At 44.0% G+C, this 24157-nt stretch overlaps 1 protein-coding gene across 6 annotated transcripts in view; it reads left to right on the forward strand.

Annotated features, from left to right (window-relative positions):
* The window catches only part of LOC137632473 (mucin-2-like), a 196832-nt gene that overhangs the window by 129661 nt on the left and 43014 nt on the right, over positions 1 to 24157 (forward strand). For 5 of the 6 annotated variants that reach the window (XM_068364422.1, XM_068364420.1, XM_068364419.1 and 2 more), the window contains 2 exons: positions 8172 to 11378; positions 12220 to 13725. In XM_068364422.1, the coding sequence (XP_068220523.1) occupies positions 8172 to 11378; positions 12220 to 13725 (4713 nt within the window). The remainder of the gene's footprint in view (positions 1 to 8171; positions 11379 to 12219; positions 13726 to 24157) is intronic. The other variant, XM_068364424.1, reaches the window with a different exon arrangement.

A 24157-nucleotide genomic window follows, 5' to 3' on the forward strand; every position in this document is an offset into this window, starting at 1 on the left:
AGTAAAGGAAACTATGGAGAGAGTGGGCAAAATTAAGGACTCAGTGGAGCCCAGGCAGTCAGTGGCAAGACATCCTCCCCATAGGAGACCATCAGCGGATTTGTCCTACCCACCTACGGCACCAGCTAGACAGGAGGCCCCCTCCACTTCCTGGCAGCAATCCCCGTGGCCCTCCCGCTGGCTCAAGGAGTGCTAGCAGACTTGAGGGAAGGGTATTTCATGGTGTCCCTGGTTCTCAAGGACGACTATTTTCAGATCCCCGTGCATCCCTCCAGCAGGAAGTTCCTCAGAGTGAAGTGGGGATGGATCCCAGTCTTTGCAGTTCAGGATTCTCTGCTTTGGACCGTCAACAGTTCCTCAGGTGTTCACGAGGGTGTTCACTGTAGTATCAGCCTGGGCCCACAAGCAGGGCATCAGGCTGATCCGGTACCTAGACGACTGGTTGCTGCTTTCAGCCTCAGAGACAGTCTTAAAGGAGCAAGGAGCGAAGCTATTGCATTTCTGCAGGGAACTGGGGATCACCATCAACTTGGAAAGTCCCAGTTAGTCCCCACCACCAGGATGACGTACCTAGGGATGGTCCTGGACTCCCAATGAGGAAGGGCATTCCCCTCTCAAGAGAGGCTGAGCAACCTGGATCAAGTTATTCGACCATTTCTGACAGGTGCGCTAATGAGAGGCAAGGACTGGCAGAGGCTCGTGGGCCACCTGGTCTCGTTGGAGAAGTTGGTTCTTCAGGGGAGGCTCAAGCTGAGGCCAGTCCAATGGAACCTGAAGGACTGCTGGTCACCGGGAGTCCCTCCTCAGGAACTGGTCAAGATGTCTCCGGACTCCAGGAACATGCTCCTCTGGTGGTCTGACAGGGCAAACACCCTAAAGGGGGTACCATTTGCATCCGTTCTTCCAGAGGTGTTGCTCTTCACAGACGCATCAAAGGAGGGGTGGGGAGCCCATCTGCTCTTGGAAACAGCAGAGGGGAAGTGGTCCCCGGAGGAGAAGACCCTTCACATAAACATGCTCGAGCTACTAGCAGTCCAAAAGGCCCTCGCAAGGTTCGTCCATCGTCTCCGGGGAAATACGGCAGCACTCATGTGCGACAACGCCACCGTGGTGGCATACATAAAGAAGCAAGGAAGAACTGAGATCAAGGGAGTTGTGCAACCTCACGTTTCAAATACTGGAATGGGCCGAAAAGGAACACATCAGCCTCACAGCCAGGTTCATTCCGGGAAAAAAGGAATGTTCTAGCTGACAGCCTCAGCAGGACAGGACAAGTAGTGGGGTTAGAGTGGATCCTACACCCACAGGTAGCCCAGGTCCTCCAGAGGTGGGGCTCACCGGTGATAGACCTTTTTGCCACAAGGCTCAACACACAGCTCCCCCCCGTGTTCTGTTCCCCTGTGCCAGACCCAGCAGCAGCGTTCGAGGACGTCTTCCAACACTCATGGGACGGATTCGACGTATATGCCTTTCCTCCCTTCGGGATTCTCAGGCAGGTTCTCAAGAGGATCAGGCAGTCAAGAGATACAAGGTTGGCTTTAGTAGCGCCCTGGTGGCCGGAGAGGGAGTGGTTCGCGGACCTACAAGACCCGGATATCCTTCCTCCGTGGTCTCTGCTGTTAAGAGAAGATCTGCTACACCAGCCCCACTTCCAAAGGTTTCACGAGAACCCCCAGTGCCTTCAGCTACACGCGTGGAGTTTATCGGGCCTCTACTAAGGAAGGAAGGATACTCAAAGAAGACAGCCTCGAGGATGACCGGTTATCTTAGGAAATCCTCGGTCATGGTTTACCAGGCCAAGTGGGCCACATTTGTGAAGTGGTATGCGGCTCAGAACCTGAGGCCCCTGGGTGCATCAATCCACAGGATTGCAGACTTCCTGGTCTACCTAAGGGACTACCTAGGGGTTTCCATTTCAGCCATCAAAGGGGTCTGAGCAGCACTGTGACAAGTATTTCTACTCGGTGGCATTGACCTGGTGGCCTCTCGTCAGATTTCCATGCTCATCAGGGGTTTCGAGCAATCTTGTTCTCCCCGCGCCTCTCGGGTCCCGCAGTGGGACGTGGCTAAGGTTCTCAAGGTTTTGTCTAGGCCACCCTTCGAACCTCTCAAAGTTATCCTGGATAAAGACTTCACCCTCAAGGCAGTGTTCTTACTAGCTCTGGCCTCAGCCAAGAGGGTGAGTGAACTCCACGACTTGTCGTTCGAGGTTTCACACTCGAAAGGATGGAAGGACCTGGCTTTTAAGTTTCTGCCTGATTTTGTGGCCAAAACACAAAATCCGGCCATCGTAGACCCAAGGTTTGAAGGGTTCTCGATCCCGGCGATCGCTCACTCAGACAACCCAGAAGACTTGTTCCTGTGCCCAGTGAGAACAATAAGGAAGTACCTTAACAGGACAGCCAGACTTCGGCCGGGCATCAAAAGTCTGTTTATTTCCTCAGGCCCAGTGAAGAAAGCAGTGTCTAAGTATATGGTCTCCTTCTGGCTTGGACAAATCATAAAAGGGCTTATGACAGTGAGGGGTCGGCAGTCCCTGGCAAGACACGACCCCATGACATTAGGGGCTTAGCACCTCCTTGGCATTCGACAAGAACATGGCAGTAGGTCAAATCATGCGGGCGGGCACATGGTCCAAGCAGTCCACCTTTACGGCCCACTGCCTGAAAGACTGTACGAGGAAGTCCCTGGACTCCTTCTCCATCGGACCAGTCATTTCCGCCTTTCAACAAGTTTAAGGCTAAAGCCCCGGGGTAGCCTGAGGGGAGTAATTACAAGCGACACAAGTTTCTGCCTTTCTCCCCCTTTTCCTTGCTACCCTTTTTGTCCCCTTCCTTTCCCTCCTCCCATGTGAGAGATGGATATTGTAGAAGACTATCTCCGGATTATGCATAAAGGTGAGATATTCAGTCAAGTAGACTTTTGCTTGCTTCCCCTGATTCTCCTACCCTGGACCTAGCCTCCTATCTAGGTCCCGTATCACGTACCGGTATGGCGGGTCGTCCGGCCTGTAAGTCCACCCCCGCCTCCTAAAGTGTAAATCTCCTAAGAAAGTAGTTCGAGGTAAGTACTTCGTGTTGGAACAAATCACAAATTTTAAGTAATTTGTATTTTTCGTAACAATACTTACCTCGAACTACTTTCGGGTTATTGCCCGCCTATCCTGCCCCTGGTGCCTTACAGGAGTTCGAATAGTATTTTCACATATGCTTACTGGAGAGTCAGACCTAGCAGCACACACTCGTGCGATGACCCAGGGTCGCCTCAGGGCGAGTATCCATCCACCACGGGGCGACCCAACAAAGTAAACGGAGATAGGGGGAACTACGCAAAATTATTGGTCGGATAGGGGGAGATCCCAGATAGTCCTAAGAAAGTAGTTCAAGGTAAGTACTGTTAGGAAAAATGCAAATTAGTTAAGATTTGTGATTTTGTAATTTTTATTCTTTATTTTTTTAAGAATTTACATTGTTTTATGTTTCATTGTATTTTTATTAGGTTTAGAAAGGTTTGATTATGTATGATTAAATCATGAATTTCTTTCTCCTTATTTATAGTGGAAGTTTTATTTTTAGGTTATTATATATTTATTTCCATTATTGATTATATTTTTTTTACACTTGTGATAATTATGATTTCAATAAAAATGGCTTTGTCTTTTCTATTTAAAAATTTCAAATGCTGTAAAACATACCCTCCTTCAGTTTGTGCTTAAATTGGTTGTAATAGATTGTGAATACAGTTCTGACAAATTTATTTTGCCTGAGTGATGAATATGAGGACAATGATATAGTACTAATACTATATAATTACTGCTTGACTCTTGAGATATTAGAAATATTAAGCAACTTCAAGCTTAGGGAGATTACGGTTTTGTGTTAGGTAGATGGATGAGTATTAAGTGAAGTGGAAATTGGTGAGATATTTCAGCATCATGGGAAATTTGCTAGAAATGCTGATTTAAAAGAAACATTTGATTGGTATGTGTTGACATTAGTGAAGTTTGACTTCATATGGCAGTACATCAGAAGCGTTCGTCAGTTTACAAAAGTATGTGCACTATAAGAAACTGTGGTATCATAATTGATACCTGAAGTTCTATCATACTTTCTTTTTGATATCACAATTACCTCTTGTATAAAAAAAATCAGCAAACTTGTTCTATGCTGGCATTCTCAAACACAATTACTATACTAGGAAAATTAGGTTAGCTTCAAGCTAGCAAATGGCTGACTTCATTCTGTTAGTGAATAGGTGTTTGAATTTCATGTGTGAGGGAGGAATGTTTTCATTTGATTCTATTTAGGCTTCCCTTTGAAGCTTCAAGTAAAGATGTATCCATAATAGAAAGATAAAAAGCTATAGAGGTCATTGTTGTTAAAATTAAAGTCTTGTTAATATGTCCTTATTTGGCATACATCTTTATTCAATAAAACATTTGAAAATGTTAACAGTAGACTAATTTAGGTTATGATTAAATAGGATTGTATATTTATCATGAACTAAACCAGAGTTAATTTAACTGGGAGTAGCTTATGACTAATTACCTTACTGTATTTAGTTATGACTTACACATTGTTATAGTTAGTATGTGGTTTCACATCAGTATATTTATAAAAGGTAAAAGGTAAACAGGATAGTCTTTAAGTTATGGAAGTGGGAAGTATATGGGAATATTCAAAGTTCTAGGGTGTGGTCGTTTTGTGAATGATTAAGAAAGAAATAAAAGAATTCAAATTGAAAATATGGTAAAGGGTAAAAAAGAGATTGTATGAGATACAGATTCATGTTAGAAGAAATCACGTAGAGGCATACCAGATGATGGTTAAGATATGCTAGGGTAGAATAAGAAATGAAAGTAGAGGTTTAGTTTTCAACTTGTGCATCTGTAAACACCCCTCTTCTTTTCCAAATCATCTAGATACAGTACACCCTACTTGCTTCACTTATTTAGTGATTCACTTGTCCTGTTATTGTTCTGTTTTTTTTCTGTTACTTTCAGTCCTGTTATTCTGTTTTTTCTGTTACTTTCACTTTCAGATTCCTACATGAATTATCTGCTGTTCTCCCACCTCCACATTTTCATTCATTGTTTGATTTTCCTGCTCTTCCCTTAAAAACCATACTCTAGGTCAAATCAATTTTCCAGTTATTTTCTTTGAAAAACTTCCAAACTTCTTCAGTAGTATCTGTAAAGTTTCTTCACTATAAGCACTGTACAGCGACATCGACAAAAGTCAGCCATTCCACTACATTTTTGACTCCTCTTTGCACTCATACCCTCAGTTTTGTAGAGACTACTCTTAGAGAGCTTTAGTTTAGGTATATGATGGCATTAATGGCAAAACTCCAGATCTTTAAAATGGCTATTGGTTTCTGCAAGTTAAAAATTAGCACTTTGTGGTGGTTTTGCAAATGATTTATGTATTCCAATTATCTTCCTGAAATTTGAACCATGTTTATGTGCTTTTAAATTACATTAAAGCAATTTTACTCTAATTTACAGATGGAAGGTGCCTGTAGAACTAGGGTATTGTGTTTGTGTACTTTATTAAACTGCCAATGCATATACTGTACAATATAAGTTAGGAAATTATCCTGAGTTTGTGGATTAAAATCTAAATAATTTCAAAGTTTGTTTCTGATAAAGAAGTGTTACTAGACAGGTCAATATGGAGAGGTATGCTATAATGTTCCAGGCTTTTCAAATAATAATCGTCAAAGCTGTATTAATTTTTAAACATAACTTTCAACATAAATTAACGATCAATACTAGAGGAAATAAGGTCTGCTCATGCTATGCTGATACATGCACAAATGGTTACCTCAGGTTCTTCTTAGCTAATCTTTATGCTTCTGTGTTTGATATGAATTGATATCACAAAAACATTGGGGTCATGCAGTGGACAGTTTGATTAAACATTAACAGTTTGGATTTTAGAAATTTTTTCTTTGAAAAATTATACTTGTTTCATTACTATCCCATGAGTTTTAATTTAACTAGCTTAGTAACATGAAGGGAAGGGAATTGGACACTAACTCGGCAGAAGGAATATGGTCCACTTGAAATGACAAGTGAGAGCTCATATGAAGAGCAACATCAGGCCAATAATTCAACCATAGGCATTTTTATTATACAAGAGAGTTTTAGATGTATGACTGCCAAATATAGAGGTAATCAACACATTATTGTAAGCTCACAAAATTTGTAGTCAGTCATAAAAAATAGCATTTTTACGTATAGCCTGAATTTTTATATGAACTATCAATTAAAGAACTGAAAGTTCCCTTTATTAATATACATTTTAATGTCCCTTGTCAAACAGTGTAGATCTTTGCTATTTCTAGTTTGTGACAATAAAGAAGGAATAGCAAAATGAGCTGCGGAATTATCGTGCTTGAAGTCTATATTTTAGCCACAAAGTCTGTTGAAAGATATAGCAACTTTTTCAATTCCAGGAGGGAAAGATCATACTGAAAAAGTCTTAAAGATCACTGACCATGCTTGAAGCAGTTGTTGAAATGAACATGGTCTTCAGGGTAACATCAGTTAATAAGGCCTGATAAAAGTTTATAATATGGTTTTGTAATGCTCATCAGTGCCAAAAAGAGACTCCAATTAGGTAGCTTTGTAGGTTAGTTCTATTGACAATAAAATACTGGCACAAAATCTACATTTCTATAGAAGTAGGAATATCAAATCTTAAAAATTGAAAAATCTGGGCTAGAGCAAATCTGTCATTTTATTAGATCTACTGTTTTTATGCAATTTATTTGTGAAAATAGTCTTAAGCAATTAGACAATGGTTTGAAAATCCAGGAAGATTAGTATTACACTAAGGAAAACCACGATATGGTGCCATTTATATATGTTTATGGAAAATTTAGTGACCATCATATACATCTATAATTTTACTATTCTCTCAAGTGAACTTATAGTGGGTTGGGTCACTGTGGCCCAAAATCAAACATAATCTACTATCTACACGTAAACTATTACTTTCATTTACTCATAGTAAACTCACAATTTTACCTCCAATAATACTTTAAACTGGCTTTGATACTAATTTGATAGATCAGCAAAAATGTTTTGAAAAAAGCAACTTAATATCTACCTAAATCAATTAAGCTAATTAATATTACCAATCCTCAATCCAATAGACTTGAATATTAGATTTAATACATTACTATAAACAAATACTGACACCTTACACAACAAGATTGTTTATCCCTCAATGTAAGAATTTTCGTCATTCAGGAAATTATTACTCCATATATATATATATATATATATATATATATATATATATATATACAAAGCATATCACACTGTTCAAAGCATTACTTAAGTTCTGTGCATGTATTAGATTCACCACTTTTGTATCCTTTCAGCAGAATTGCTGCACACTGCATTCATATAGCAACTATTTAAAATGGCCAATATAAATGTCTGCACATATTGCATTAATTTTCTTCTCTCATCTTGACTGACACAAACACATGAAACTTAATGGTGTGCTTTGGCAATGTTCTAAAGTTTCCAGTCCCCTACCAGTGCATGCACAAATAGGTCCCAAAACCAATTTGGTGTCTCAAAAGTCAGGGAAATGCCACATAGGCCACCATCATCAGATCAGCTCAACATTCCTGTAAAAGACAGAATTGTCGGAAACAGGCAAATGGGAGGCAAAGATGAAAAATACATAGATAAAGATCAGTAGAACCTTTGTCTTTCAAATTTTTTGTTCTTTTTATATTCACCAAAACTCCATTAATCTGGTATTGTTATTGTCAATGAAAAAAAATTTATAAGCAGTTTTGTTTAAAATTTATAAGCAGTTTTGTTTTTTCTTCTTTTTCTACACTTGTATTTACCTATTTTTTTCTTCTCAACAATAGTTTTTATATTGAGTGTATTTCAGTGTTCAAAATATGTCCTAGTACTTTTTGTGTATGTATTTTATTTTTATGAGCTTGATTGTGTTATCAGATTTTTATCCAAAGCAGATCTATGTAGCACAGTATTGGTAAGAACAGGGAATGCATGTGTATGAAATTCTTTATGGAACCCAAGAGACAAAGCCATTTTCTTTCTTATTTCAAATTCATATGATATGCATGTTATATGTTAATTTTAGTAATCTTATTGAGAACTTTCTATTCGGTGGCAGAGTTTTCCCACTGACGGTGGTCTCCTCTGGCAGGGCTTAGACTCTCCTCGCTTCGACAATGTGACCCCTTCAACAGACCCTGGTCTAATCAACAGTTGCCTGGACAGCCTTGTGTTTGATGGTCAATTCCTTGGACAAGTTCGAGGGGGCAGCCACCCTCTCAGTCACTCACATGTCCTACAGCAGGTTTTGCCTCCATCAAGTCTCCCAACTGCACCTCAAGGGGCATCTCATCCACAGCAGCAACAGGCTCAGTCTCAGCAGCAACATCAACAACACCAGCATCAGCAGCAACAGCAACATCAGCATCCACATACACATCACCAGCAAAATGTAGCCCTTCCATCACCTGGGGCTCCACAGGTGGGTGGAGCCCCTTCAACCAGTGGAGGAGAAGGAAATAGAGAAAATGAACATCCAGCCCTGCAACAATTATTTGGTTCCTCCACAACTTTTGCTCCCCAGCAACATTCACAACCTCAAGTGCAACCCCAAACTTCTCTTCATCAGCAAAATGTTGGCCATAGCATATCTCCTGCAATACTCACTACAACTGCATCTCGTCTACCGTCTATACAGCAGGCCTCCCATTTACAGCAACAGTTGTCAGTTCATCCGACTTCCCGGTCAGTTGCTGTTAGGTCACAGGTATCTCCTGCAGCCAAAAATGCTACAGCTGGCCCTCCAACTGTTCCACAACCAACTCCTCAAGTTTTACCACAAGCTGCAGCTGCTCCAGCTCCCACACAGGTCATGCCAAGTAGTGTCCAGTTGGTTGGGCCTCCCGGTCAGGTAATAACATCTGGGGGACAAATATTAACATCTGCTGGTCCTCAGCTTCTACAAGGGACTCAACTCTTACAAGGACCTGGATCTACACAGGTTATGCCAACAGGTCAGTTGCTACCAGGGCAAGTGTTACACAATGGTTCTCTTATTCAAGGGGGCCAGGTTTTACATGGAGCTCATATGCTGCAAGGAGGCCAGCTATTGCAAAGTGGTCAAGTTATTCAAGGAGGGCAAGTTCTCTCAGGTGGTCAGCTCATCCAGAGTGGATCTGTGATCAATAGTAGTCAGTTAATCACAACCACATCGCAGATGGTAACTAGTGGACTTACTACTGCCCCTACACCTTCTTACGTCACTCCAAGCACATTAACAGTGCAACATCAGCAGCAGCAACAACAGTCACAAACTCCTGTTACCTTACATCAGTCTGGCCAGTCCCCCGCATCTGTAGCATCTCCTTTTTCAGTCCCAACAAAATCTCCTGGAACAGCTTTACCTCGCACTTCTCCAAGTCCATCTCCTTATCATCCTACAACACCGTCCCCACACCCGTCTGTACAGAGTCCTGCCCCTTATACAACTCGGTCTCCTGCACCATCTCCACACACTAGTGTTGGGACTATGAAATCTCCAGCCCCACCTACTCCTTCTCCTTCTCCTCAAACTCATACAAACATAGCTACTGCCATACCTCAACAACAAGCAGCTGGAATGGTGCAAGGTGTGATGGGAAATGGTAGTATGGTTCAAGGCCTTGTACCCCAGTTACCACTTTCACAAGTAGTGGGATCTAATGGAATGGCATTGCCACAAACAACAGTTCAGCAGCAGAGCGGGGTAAAACAGATGGTGTCAGGTGGTCAGATTTTTCAGATAGTACCTTCTCCACAACCAACCCAGCAACGTCAATCTCTCTCTACCCCAGCTCATAAACCTATTCAACCAAAACAGTTGTTGCCAAAACCCCCTCAGGCTGTTAGTACTGGACAACCACCACCACCACCACCTGGGAAGTCTATAATTAGCACAAGGTCTGTAACACCTGTAGGGCAGCAACCTATTGTTATTGGAACTGCTGGTCAACAAACAGCAACAATGATGACCAGTCAACAGGGCATTGGAGGATTTGTTATTAATCATTCTCCATTGCAGTCAGGCCTCCAACAACCTTTCCTTATTCAACAACCCAATGGGGTGTTGTTAGTTAGGCCATCTGGACATGGTGGGGCAGCAGGGGCACCAGCACAAGCTTTTTTAGTGCCGATGCCTGGTCAGCATCAGCTAGTCAGTACTGGGGCGAAAGGTGGTCAGCCACAGACTGTAGTTTTTCCAACTGGTGGGCAAGGAGGACCAGCCTTTGTCATTCCACAAAATGCTGCTTCCAGTTTAGGTGCTTCAGGAGTAATGGGGACAGCTCAAAGTGCAAGAGGTCATCAACCTATTATTAGGTTGGTAGCTCCACAAGCTCCACTACAGTTACAGCAAATACCCACCCCAAATGGCCCAACATTGGTTGCATTACCAACAGGCCAAGTAAATCTCTCAAGTTTACTAACAGCAGGCGGTGCTACAATGCGTACATTAGCTCCCCAAGTAGCTTCAGGACCTTTGCAACTTGCTCCCTCCTCAGTAGCTCCTGCAAACATGGCAGCATCCATGGGTCACCTGCATATGACAAGTGCTGGACAGCAGCTTCAGGTGTCTGTGCCTGGGGCACCACTGCAGCTAGCAACGTCTCTTCCTTCCTCCCTCCCGTCTGTGATAACCACCACTAAGCAAACTGTGATAGATGAAAGTGTGGCTCCTCCTCCTGCTCCTCCCCCTGCCCCTCCTATTGTATCCTGTACTGAAGCAGGTCCACACAATCAAACTGTGAATGACTCTAATAAAGCTGCAAAGAAGAAGCCCAAAAAGAAAAAGAAAGAGAAAGACCCAAAAGATGAAAAGCTTAAAAGTAAAGGAGGCTCAATTAATCTGAATGATATCCTGAAAGAGACAGGTATAATGGGAGATATGATGCTGTTTGATGATAATGAACTAGGGTTAGGAGGTGATGGCATGGAAGTGGGTCAGATATCGGTATCAACAGGTGTGAAGACAGCGGCGCCAGTGGTAACTCTGGTTACAACCGCACAGGCAGCAGGATCTATTACCGAGACGGTTACAACACCTACCGTCGGGATTCCCGACAGTACTAATCATGTTGTCCTTGGGACTCATCAGCCTATGTTGGTAGGGATGAATAATCCTGTACCGCAGGGGACTGTTGTTATTAGCTCTGCTCAAACAGGATTACCTACAGCCACCACCATGCCAAGTGGGATGTGCTTGACTCTGGATCCAAGTGGAAAGGTTATCCTAGGTGCTGATCCATCTAAAACTCACATAGCGGCATCTTCAGTGCCAACTCCCTCTCCGGTAAGTTATGAACTTCACTGTTTATGAAAGTACTTGGCAGTAATTGTTATCAAATTTTTGGAAGAAGTCTTTTTAGATTATTTTGGTATCTGAGACTTAAATTTAATATATTCATAGAAGGATTTAGTCTAGAACATTGCTATATGACTTTGGAACCATGCCTTTATCATTATATTAATCAAACAGCTTCAATATATGATTGCATTCATTAATTTGTGATTTTAATTAACATATCATGTATAAAAAAAAACAGATTGAAAACTTTTAGCATAACTATTGCACATTTGTATTATATCCTTTTACAATTAGTTATAGGTTCACATTTATCACCTTATGCAACAATGGTTCTAAAGTAATTAACTACAGAAGTAATTTTTAGAATGCTTATCAATTAGATTCCAGATCATGTGGGGCCATTAGCAAAATTTTTTAAATAACCCTAAGATTTCATATAAGGCAGGGTGATTTACTATAAACTTACCAATGCAATATAGTATTTTCAATCTTGCAAACTCTAGTTAAAGGCAGAATGTAATTAATAAAGATTAATTTGCACATTATAGATAAACTTTAGATTTTACAAAATTAGGGATATCAAGACACTTGTACCAGTTGGATATAACCAAGGGGTGTGCTTTTGCTCCATAATTCTATAAGATCTGCAAACATGATGTAATGACATATCAAGTGTTCAATCATTCAGAATTATACAATTAATGACGTTGTCCAATAGATTTCCTTTGCCGAGCTACATTATATACTGTATATGATGGATATGGTAAGTAGTTTGGTAAATTGTCTTAAATGTTTGTAAATTAAAATGTTTGCTTTTCATTCAAAGGTGGGAGGGTTAGTGATTCCCTCCAATCAACCACAAGTACAGGTTATCAGCAGTGGTGCCGTAGGTGTTGTGTCGACTTCAACAGTTGCTGGAGTAACCAGCAGTGGAACAGTTGTTAATGTGATGAACAATAGCATGCCCACCATTATGTCTGGCAGCAATGGCCCTATTGGGCCTGGTATACTGCCAACAGTTGGTTCCCTGCCCTCATTCACGCAGCTACTGACTCCTCCAACGCAGGTAACCACAAACGTGACTGTTCAGGGTCAAACCATAACATCCCGAAGTGTACCAGTTCAGTTGCAGTCTCCTCCAACAGCAAAGGTCACTCAGGTGGTGGCAAAGACCCAAACAGGTGCTGATATCTCTAGGGTAGCTCAAAACACACACCTTTTGCAGGCATTGCATTTGCCTACATCAGAAAAGACTACTATTGCTTCGGGCCCCCCCATATTGACATCCATCCCATCTGGGCATCAGGCAGTAGCCACTAGTACCAGAGAATCAACAACTGTTCCCATGCAGGTATCTATGGGTGATGGAAGCTCAATGGTTGCAGTGGTCAGTGTGGGAAGTGTGATTAGTCGACCTTCCGAAAATGTGGTGTCTACTGGTACAACTTTTTCCTCGCCGGCGCCTCTTAGCATCCTTGTTGCAAGTCAAGCCAGCCAAGTGCCTCCCAGTCCAGCTGTGATTGCGTCTTCTAGTGCCACAAACAGTGTTGTGTCTGGTGCTATTATTAGCCACAAACCATTTGTTACCAACTCTGCACTCACTCCACAAACTAATGTAACTTATACAAATTCAGAAAATGTGCCAATAAATCGAGGCCATCCCCAGATAGCTAGTGCTTTACATCATGATAATGTTCCTAGTCATATTAATAGTAATTCAGGTGTGTTTGCAATAAAGAATAGTGAGAGTGGTAGCAAGCCTCCCAGCTATCAAAATGAGTATGTCGCTACTCTACAAAGAAGTCAAAATCTGATAGAAGCTAGTAAAAATAAATCAAAATCTTATAAAAAACGAAAAAAAGACAAAGAAGTTGAAACTGTCCCAGCAGCCAGTTCCAGTCCTGTTATTATTAAGCAAAGTTTACATGACAGACTGAAGGCCAGTGGCACTTCTAGTGCAAGTGGAATTATCCAACAAAACCTGTCCTCTCTGCCCAATGGGCTGAACAACCCTAACCTGAAGAACACATCCCACAATTCAGGCTTATCTCATTATCCTTCTGTAACAATACCTGCGGCAGTTTGTGATGGAGTAAGTAATAGTGATACAACACCTGTTGTGGGTTCTAGCATGCCAACAGTCAGTATGACAACAGTGTTGCCATCATTAACAACTACTGCTACTGCTTCTGTTCAGACTCCCCCCATAAACACAACCACAAGCTCAACATTAACCACAACCTCGCACACCCACACAGGAGTTGTTATTCCTGGTCAGAAGCAGCAAGTGAAACAGGTCAAGACACTCATCCTCTCTCCACAAAACCAAGAGGTAAGATGTTAGACATATTTTTCTCTCTCTCTCTCTCTCTCTCTCTCTCTCTCTCTCTCTCTCTCTCTCTCTCTCTCTCTCTCTCTCTCTCTCTCTCTCTCTCTCTCTCTCTCATATTCCATATTTATTTACTTATTTTGCATTTTATAACTGTACTAAATATATTTAACACTACTGTGCATGTGTTATTTATTCATATTTTGCAAAATATCGTATGGAAATGGTTTTATGTAAGATTAACATTACTATATATGGTCAGTAGAGCAGGATTAACAATCCTTTTTAACATGTACATTTCATCGTGTTGGGATTATTAGACATCAGTATTGTCAAGGTATTCGAATAGGTGAAATTGCCTTGGTAAAGATATTTCTGGGCATTTGTTAGCCTGTAAAACCTGTTTATGAAGAGATTAAAAAGTTATCTCAGAAATAAATCATTGGAGAATGAATACAAAGGGGCAGTGCTCAAAACATAGTTAATAAATAATCCAGTCAGTTGTCACCCACCACATTTTTCTCTCTCAAAGATATGTTTTTAGAAACAAGCTCTTAATTTATAGTGACATTTCAATTGTCTTAAAATGTTGCCCAGACAAACCTCGAGAGAAAGGAAAGAAAGTATGGCAATCTTCTAAAAGGTAGATAGTGCACCTTTGCAGTGAGGTCTGGTAAAGTCTTAACTATTACCCTAGATAATTGTTTGTCTACTTGTGTGTACATCATTGTTCTCCAGATTACTGGGAGGATTTTCAAGAATTGTCTTAACCATTTACTGTATGTCTATTCATATTATTGCTCATGTCTTTCATCACGGTTTGATCAACTTTCTTCTCTGTAGTTTGTTCCGTAACTAACATACAAACCACGCTATTTAATAGGGGTTATTACTTTCGGCGTAGCTGAAATGACGAGCCATTAGAATTTTAACGAGGTTTTACTACCCCACCGCTAGTTAGTGGTGGTTAGGGAGTGTAGCCTGCTAACCCCCCCCCCCCCCCCCACACACACACACACCTGTACCTGTGCTTGAGCTCACTTTGCTCTCGGCTCGGGTGATAGTTGGACGTGTCCGCTCTCACCCTCACCTCTCTGACAGCCATTAATGTCTTTCTGCTTTTTCTCCTCCAGGTTTGTTTGTGAAGTTGGCCTCTGCTATCATGAGCTATGTTTGGATTCCCGACCGCCCTTGTGGTACTTTTATGTCGGCGGTTGAGACGGACCCTCATACCCTTGTCCTTAATGAAGGGCCAACGGTGTGATAGAACTGATAAGTGTGGTGAATGTAGGGAGTGGTCTACCTCCCAGTGGGAGAGGTTTTTCTCGGCGACGGAGAAGAAGTCCAGGCGGGATTTTTCTCCTTCGAAGATTTCTTTGTAAGGAGAAAAACCCAGGACTCTTCTTCCGTTGCCCAAACCTCCTCCGAAGCTCCCACTCGATCGGTTTCTTACGAGAAGCCGTCGAGTGGTAGCGTAGACCATGGTTCTGTTTCCCGACCTCGAGGTTCGAGAGAGGGCGTTGCTTCCCCTAGTGAGGCAGCTCCTCCTCTTCCCCATGAGAGGAATTAAATTCAAATGTTAAATTAGCTGATTTATTTCAGCTTTGGTCTTCCTTGGGGCTCGAAGGTTCGCTCTCCAAGGAAGCCTTGTTTGACATCATCCGGTTGGGTGCTGCTGTCAAGCAATTGCCGACGTTGGTATAGGTATCCGATGTGGTATCTCCTAATACCTCTGCAACTGCTTAACCTGCTGTAGCGGAAGGCTTAGTTTTTCTCCCTCTGATCAACCTTCAAGGGAGGAACTAAGTCCTACAGTCTCTCCTGCCGATGATTCTCTCCCTCGGGGGAGTTCACTTACAGAAACTCCTCTTCGGAGGACTGCTGATGGTCAGCTTGCTGACCCAACAGCCCCCAGAGGGCGCATACGCCGTCAAGCTTGCCTTCCTTTTTGCCGGAGAGGCCTTCCTTCACCTCACAAGGGTGTGAGGAGGCGCCTCTTCGGTTCGTCATCATCGCCGCATTTCGCCGCAGAGGAGCCTTGTCATCGATCTCCGACTGTTCCTACTACAACCCTGGACCTCTCTGCGAATCGTTCGTGATCTCCTTCGGTGGAAGGTCGTCCTTACAATGGACACGCCGACCTTCCACCCGTCAGACCTGCTGACCTGCCGTCGCCGTTCCTGGGTGCTGATGCGCTATGGGCGCCAACTAAACCTGTTTTTATAAACAGGAACCGATCCCTTCGGGGCAACAAGGGTGTACGCGAAAAAATTAGCGCGTACGTCCCTTACGCGCCATGCAAAATATGCGCGCCAATGTTCAGCTGACCTCTCTGAGGTTTCAGAATTAGCGCACAGTAGCTCTCCTACTGTTGCCGATATAGCGCGCCGGCGCTCACCTGCGCGCTTCTACTAACCTCTCTGAGGTTTCGGAGTTAGCGCACAGGCGCTCTCCTACTGTTCCTGATAAAGCGCGCCAGTTCTCGCCTGCGCGTCAGCACTCACCTACTCGTCAACGCGCTACTGCGCGCCCTCAACCTACTGCGTGCCCTCAACCTTCTGTGCGCCATCGTTCTCCAACGCGCCAGCGCTCTCCTGCGCGCCAGTATTCGCCTGCGCACCAGCGCTCTCCGCGCCAACGATCTCCTGCGCGCCCATGATATTCGGATCTGGGCGCAGTAGGGAAGTTTAGAACTTCTCCTACTCGCCGGCGCTCTCCGACGCTCCAGCGCCCACGAGGTTGCGCGCAGTCACCTACAAGCGCCCATGCCCATCACCTCCTGATGTGCGCCAACGCACGCAGGGTCCTACTGCGTGCCCTCAACCTTCTGTGCGCCATCGTTCTCCAACGCGCCAGCGCTCTCCTGCGCGCCAGTATTCGCCTGCGCACCAGCGCTCTCCCCGCCAACGATCTCCTGCGCGCCCACGATATTCGGATCTGGGCGCAGTAGGGAAGTTTTGAACTTCTCCTACTCGCCGGCGCTCTCCGACGCTCCAGCGCCCACGAGGTTGCGCGCAGTCACCTACAAGCGCCCACGAGATTGCGCGCCCATGCCCATCCCCTCCTGATGTGCGTCAACGCACGCAGGGTCCAGCTGCACGCCCGCGCGCAAGAGATATCTCTCCTGCGCACGCGTGCGCGTTCATCGACATCTAGAGCGCACGATCTCTCGCCCGCACGGGCTCTTCATTCTGATCCTGCGCGCCCGTGTGCGAGCGAACATTCTCTCTCGCACGCACGAGCGCGCAATCTGATTCCTGCGCACTCTATGAAGTGTCGCCCGCACTCACCTTTGTCTCCCGCGCGCGACCCCGGGTATTCCCCATCGCACGAGTGCCAGCGCAATCGCCAATACCCTCCCACGCACGAGGCTGCAGGACAACGCGTGGTAAGGTCGCCATCACTGCATTCCCTCCCCGCAAGCGCAGAACAGCGCGTTCTCCTGTAGGGGGGAAGGTTCCAGAAAGGTCCAGTGACATTTCTTCTTTATCTTCTTTCCCCTTACAGGCGAACTCCCCTCCAGAGGGAGTGTCTGACAGCGCAGCCGTCAGCCGGCAGCCCTGGTTTGGGGCTCTAATCAGAGCGGTAGCAAAGGCTTTCAAGCCTGTTCTCTCTGAGTTGGGCCCCAAATCCTTGGCTGCATCTACTCCCCTGAAGAGGAAAAGAGGAGTTTCGGACGCGGTAACTTCTCCAAGGACGAAGCTGTCTCCTCGTAAGTCTTCGAGTTAGGCCCCCTCCCCCCTAGACTTTTTCTCCCTCCCCCTTAGACTTTTTCTCCCTCCCCCCAGACTTTTTCTCCCTCCCCTTCGGACGAGGACTTCCCGTCCTCAGGGGAGTCACGTGAGGTGAGACGTTCCCCCATCACACCATTGAGGGAAACCCCACCTCGCGCGGTAAAGTCTTCTCGGATAAGGGTGGAGAAGAGCCTGCCTCCATCAATTTTTGAGTCCTGCATCCCTCCCAGGAGGGAGTCGAAGGACTCCAAGACAGTACCGAAGTCTCGAACTTGTGGGCAAACACCATCCTGAAACATTGGGATGTGGTGCCTGAGAGGTTCCACCAGGAGGTCCCTAGCACCGAGATCAACAGGCTCAGACATTCTTCCATTATGGGAACGAACCTGTTTGAGCCTAAGGACGTGGAGCAGGCTGCTGAGAGGTAGAGGAAGTCACCAAGACTCCCTCCTACATAGGGCTTTGACATCCAAGCCCTATAAACCTCCAGCACCCCAGCAGCCACGACCCACCAAGACCACGAAACCGACAACGGCAATGAAGACAGTGGTGTCTAAGCCCGTTCCTGTCAAGGACAAGAAAGGCAAGAAGTCCTCCAGGGGAGGGAAGAATCCTAGAGGGAGCAGCCGAGGCCGTAAACGCTAGGATTGGCAGTCCCCCTGCATGTCCACCAGTGGGGGGATGCCTATAAGGTTGCGCAGACAGGTGGCAGCAACTCGGGGCTGATTCCTGGACAATTTTCGTAATCAGTCAGGGATATTGTGTCCCGTGCACAACATCTCTACCTCCCCTGAGGATGAATCCGGTGTCATTAAGCTCACTTGCCATGGGATCAGCAAGGGGGCAGCCCCTTCGGGCAGAGGTCCAAATTAAAGCAAACTCCGTTCAGCATGGAGACCGCAGACACGGTCAGACTTGCAGTGAGACCACCAGACTTCATGTGTATACTGGATCTGAAGGACGCGTACTTCCAGATCCTAGTCCATCCGTCTTCAAGGAAGTACTTAAGATTCAGCCTAGACAACAAGGTGTACCAGTTCAAGGTGCTGTGTTTCGGTCTCTCCAGAGCACCACAGGGTTTCACCAGAGTGTTCACCCTAATATCGTCGTGGGCACACAGGATCAGCATCCGTCCCTCCGTTATCTGGATGACTGGCCGATCCTAGCAGACTCGGAGTCATCCCTTCTTCGACACCGAGACAAACTTCTGGGACTTTGCCAGGATCTGGGATCATGGTAAATCTCGAGAAGTCCTCTCTGCTTCCCACTCAAAGACTGGTTTACCTAGGCATGATTATAGACACCAATCTCCACAAAGCCTTCCCATCAGACAACCGGATAGCAAGGCTGAGGGGGGTCACAAGCCCTTTCCTCAGACGAGAAGAGCTTCCAACCCAATCGTGGTTATGTCTCCTCGGTCACCTCTCATCCTTGGCTCGTCTAGTTCCCAACGGTCGCCTCAGGATGAGATCCCTCCAGTGGCGGCTCAAGTCCCGGTGGAATCAAGGTTGCGATTCCCCGGACGTCATGATCCCTATGGGTCTTACGGAACGGACGGACCTCCAGTGGTGGGTGACAGACGAGAACCTATGAAGAGGAGTGGATCTTCTCGTCCTTCCCCCGGATTTAATGCTGTTTTCGGACGCCTCAAAGAAGGGGGGGGGGGAGTGGGGGGTGGCCACGTTCTGTACCACAGGACCTCAGGCCTGTGGTCAGAATCAGAAAAGTGCCTCCACATAAATCACCTAGAGATAAAGGCCGTTTTCTTGGCCCTTCAGCAGTTCCAACAATACCTGGCAGGTCACTATGTGGTGGTGATAAGCGACAACACTACAGTAGTGGCTCACATCAACAAGCAAGGAGGTACCTTTTCGAAGCAGCTATTCCATCTTGCAGTAGAGATACTGAGATGGACCGAAGTCTGCTCGATTTCACTATCGGCGCGTTTCATTCCAGACAAGAGGAATGTGCTCGCCGACAATCTGAGCAGAGCGTCTCAGATAGTAAGTACCGAGTGGTCTTTATGTCATCTGGTAGCCAACAAAGTCCTGACTTTGTGGGGTTCCCCGACTGTGGATCTGTTCGCGACAGCGCTGAACTTCAAGCTTCCACTCTACTTCTCCCCAGTCCCGGATCCCAAGGCGCTCTGGCAAGATGCATTCCAACAACGGTGGGACAACATCGACATGTACGCCTTTCCCCCGTTCTGTCTGATGAGGAGGGTGCTCAGCAAGACCAGAATATCGGTCAATCTTTCAATGACCCTCATATCTCCGCTATGGCATCACGCGGAATGGTTTCCGGACCTTCTGCCACTCCTAATGGAACTTCCGAGAGAATTCCCTCCACGACACGATCTAATCAGACAACCACATGCCAACCTCTTCCACAAAGCCGTAGCTTTGCTACGACTTCACGCCTGGTGATTATCCAGCATCTCCTCGCTGAAAGAGGATTTTTCGCAACAAGTTGCGATTAGGATGTCTGGACATCTGTGAAAATCATCCGCATCTGTCTACCAGGCAAAGTGGAGTCTTCTGTGGTTGGTGTCGTGGAAGGGGTATCTCTCCACTCGATGCCACTATTCCAGCAATAGCGGAGTTCCGCGTGCATTTGCAGGAAGAAAATGCGCCTTTCAGTCTCGGCGGTGAAAGGCTATCGCTCAGCCTTAAGTCTAGCCTTCAGGCTCAAAGGAATGATCTTTTCTTCCTCGCTGGAACTTTCCCTACTCATACGAAATTATGAACTTACCTGCCCTCAGTCGGATGTGAGACCTCCTCCATGGAACGTGGTTCGAGTTCTCGGGTCTCTGAAGAGACCTCACTATGAACCATTACCCCAGGCTTCAGATCGCCACGTAACTTGGAAGACGGTGTTCCTACTAGCTTTGGCTTCGGAAAAGCGAGTCAGTGAACTTCATGGTCTCTCATATGACATCGCCCATTCAAGAGGATGGGGTTAGGTAACGTTCAAATTCGTCCCTGAGTTTGGTGCTAAGACTCAAAATCCGGGGGTGCCGAACGCTCGGTTCGACTCCTTCTGGATTTCGAGTCTTCGTTCTGTAACAGATGTCCCAGACCTTCTCCTACTGTGCCCAGTAAGGAGTCTGAGGCTATATCTCAAATAACGGCTGCAGTCCGTCCCCAGGTGTAAGCATTGTTAGCACTGGGAGGATTAAGAGGAGAGTCACCAAGAACACCATCTCGGCATGGATTCGTAGGGTGATCCATCTGTCCCTGAATCCTGACCCTCCTCCGTCACGTCGCCCTAGAGCACATGATGTCAGGGGCGTAGCTACGTCCCTGGCCTTCAAGAGAAATTTCCCAGTGACGCAGGTCCTTCAAGCTGGGGTGTGGAAACGTCAGACGACCTTCACAGCCCACTACCTGCACGATGTGACCCATAGGAGGCTCGATACGTTTTCCATCGGCCCTGTGGTGGCTGCACAACAGCTGGTTTAAAACCTCAGGCTCCATAGTGGACAAGTAGCAGAAGGTTGAGGGCATTGTTACCCGGTATTAGTCTGCATGAATGAAAAGATTTGTCTGGCCCTTACTCTTTTCTTCATCTTCCCCTCTCTTGGGGAAAGCAGCATCTTGGGTTCTCTGCACAGCTGACCTCAAACCACTGCAGGTAAACCATGTTTCCTTTTGTTCCGAGTATTAAGATAATACTGTCACGTCCCCATACCCTGACGAGGTGGTATTGGGAGAGTCCTAGCCTAAAGTTTCCTTCTAAGGGACTACAGGTCAACTTCCTATGACGAGTCACACTTTATTATACCTTCACACACAGCTTTCGTAGGCCGCAGTCCTTGCGTAGCAAGGTTCTAGCGAGGTGCAGGGACTCCTTATTGTTGAGTGCTGACACACTCAGATACTGAGTCCCCGGGCAAAGCCAAAAGCCAGTACTGGCTGGGACTTGCCACCCTTCCTAAGGGGTGAGTCACCCATATTAAATAGCGTGGTTTGTATTTCAGTTACGGAACAAATGACAAATTCGTAGGCAATTTGTATTTTTCCTAACTATACAAACCTTAGCTATTTAATCAAACTTGCCCGCCAGCCCTATCCCCCGTGAAGTCCTACCTCTAAGCAAAGTGAGCCCAAGCACAGGTGTGTGTGAGGGGGGGTGGGTGGGTAGCGAGCTACCCTCCCTACCCCCCTGCTAACTAGCGGCAGGGTAGTAAACCCTCGTTGAAATTCCAATGGCTCGTCATTTCAACTACGCCGAAAGTAATTACTCTTATTAAATAGCTAAGGTTTGTATAGTTAGGTAAAATACAAATTACCTACGAATTTGTCATATTACCTATACTTCAAAATTTTTTTGACTTTTCAGAGGATTTGATTTCAGTTCATTAGAAATGAAAATTATGAGTGAGTTCTAACCTCTACCTAGGAATGTTTTCAAAGAACTTTAAGAAGAGACGCTAGAATCTTGCCTGGCTCTGTAATGCAACCCCTTAACAAATACAGTGAAAAACAATCTCCTTAAATGATACATGCCTGTTAGTAACAAGCAAGTCAACTTGTTTCAGGATTTGAGATAATCACTTGAAAATTTATTGCTTAGAACCTTATAAACATTTCATCTTATGACTAGCTTGACTTTATGCAGAGGTCAGTGAAAAAAAAACTTGCCAAGGCTAACACCTTGACTTTCAGTAGCCATTTTAAATAATCAAATCTACATAAGGGGTGGCTTTAAATAAAATTGAAAGATCCCCTTGTTGAAGTGTAACTGTTCTACAGGTATTTAATTTCCAACCACAAGCCAAGTGTTCGTGTTTGAATGCGCTGACTGCATAATTTTGGTTTCTTGGTGAAGGTATATTTTTGCATAATCTTCCAGAACTAGGTTGTTTTATATAAATTAAATATTTTTTTTTTGCTATCATCCCTTGCTGCTAATCTTTAAAAGCTTCAGCACTTTTACTGCAACTTCAAATAATTTAATAGAAATTATAAGACGTTTTGAAGTGCTAAAACTACCAGTGACTTGCTGTAAGCTTGTATTTGGTGGTGAGATCATTAACACACTTTAAGCCCATCAGAAAGATTTGTTTTCATGTTTTCTTAGCCAGCACTGTATTACCAGCAGACTAAGAAGTATCATCTTTTGTATTTAGTATCTTTATGTATATTTCCATGTTCTTAGATGTCCCAGCTCATATTTTTTTTTGTGTGTGTGTGATGATAGCGGAATTCACCTCTGTCGATTTTCGTGTATCAATGATTTATTAGTTGCTAGTCTAAAGTCATGTGGTATAGCTTTTACTGGCTTACCACCTTCATGTTGAGCCAGTATCTTGAACTTTTTCTCCAGAGTAATGGCTTCTCCTTTATTATTACCAGAAGTAGGAGACATATGAAGTAACAGACATGATGGTATAAAAGAATTAATAATCTTTTAATGCTATCATTTACGTACACTCATTGTACTAACACTAGGAATTTAAGATTAGGATAGAGTTGATGCTGCAGATTTCCTAGCATTGTAAGAGTGCCATATCTTATACAGTACTGTACTGTATAGCAAAAAAAGGAGCAGATCAAAATTTTAAATTTCTATTGAATGTGTACTGTACTGCTAATGTACCGTTGTAATTTCAGACATTAAATGCACTTTCATAAGTAGAGGAGCAAGGTCATTTTTAAATAGCACAGCATAAATTTCATATATGTCTAGGAGGATAAGTACCGAGGTAACAGTGTTGTTTACGATATTGAAATTAGATAGAAGTGGCTGGAATGGTAAGATAGGTTGTCATTAATGAAACAGCAAAATTAGAATTGTTAATTTGCCTTAAAAAGAGATACAGTTCATTGATGCAGATTCATCACGGTATTATCATATTTGATTTTCATTTTTGTGTACAGTTTAGAATTTTAGTATTTTGTTGTTGTTTGACCTAGTACTTTCCATGTATTACCATAATTGGTTTTATGCTTCTTTGCTATTAGAATTGTTTTAATGGTATTTTTCAATTCATATGAGCTATGTATAATTAAAGGTTAAATGTATAAAGTATTAAATTTAATTTTTGTATATAGTTCAAGTACAGTGACTACATTATTAGGGGCTTAAATATCATAGGCATAATTTATTGTTTGCTATTGATAGAAAGGAACTAATTTATTGTTTGTTAGTGGTAGAAAGGAACTAATTTATTGTTTGTTAGTGGTAGAAAGGAACTAATTTATTGTTTGTTAGTGGTAGAAAGGAACTAATTTATTGTTTGCTAGTGATAGAAAGGAACTAATTTATTGTTTGTTAGTGATAGAAAGGAACTAATTTATTGTTTGCTAGTGATAGAAAGGAACTAATTTATTGTTTGTTAGTGGTAGAAAGGAACTGATACACATCTAAGACCAATTCTTTTTGTTTCCCAAGACCCATAATTACAAATTGATTACTTGAATAAATAATTCCATAAATGAAAGAAATTATACTGTACAGTATTTATAGCAATGAAGTAATTGCTATGCTTGAAATCATGCATCAATCTTAGGGGCACATACATACCTACTGAGAATCTTTTTATGAGATTAGATAAGAGAATTACCCTAGTTATTGAGAGTATATGAATTTGCTTATCAGTGTGAGGCCTGAAGCACATGGAATGGTAAGCGTAAAGGTATACTGTATACAACAACATTATGTTTGGAGAGTTTAGGCAGGCTTTGAAGCTTTTATAG

The sequence above is a fragment of the Palaemon carinicauda genome, chromosome 41 (genome assembly GCF_036898095.1).
Source record: "Palaemon carinicauda isolate YSFRI2023 chromosome 41, ASM3689809v2, whole genome shotgun sequence".
Lineage (NCBI taxonomy): Eukaryota > Metazoa > Arthropoda > Malacostraca > Decapoda > Palaemonidae > Palaemon > Palaemon carinicauda.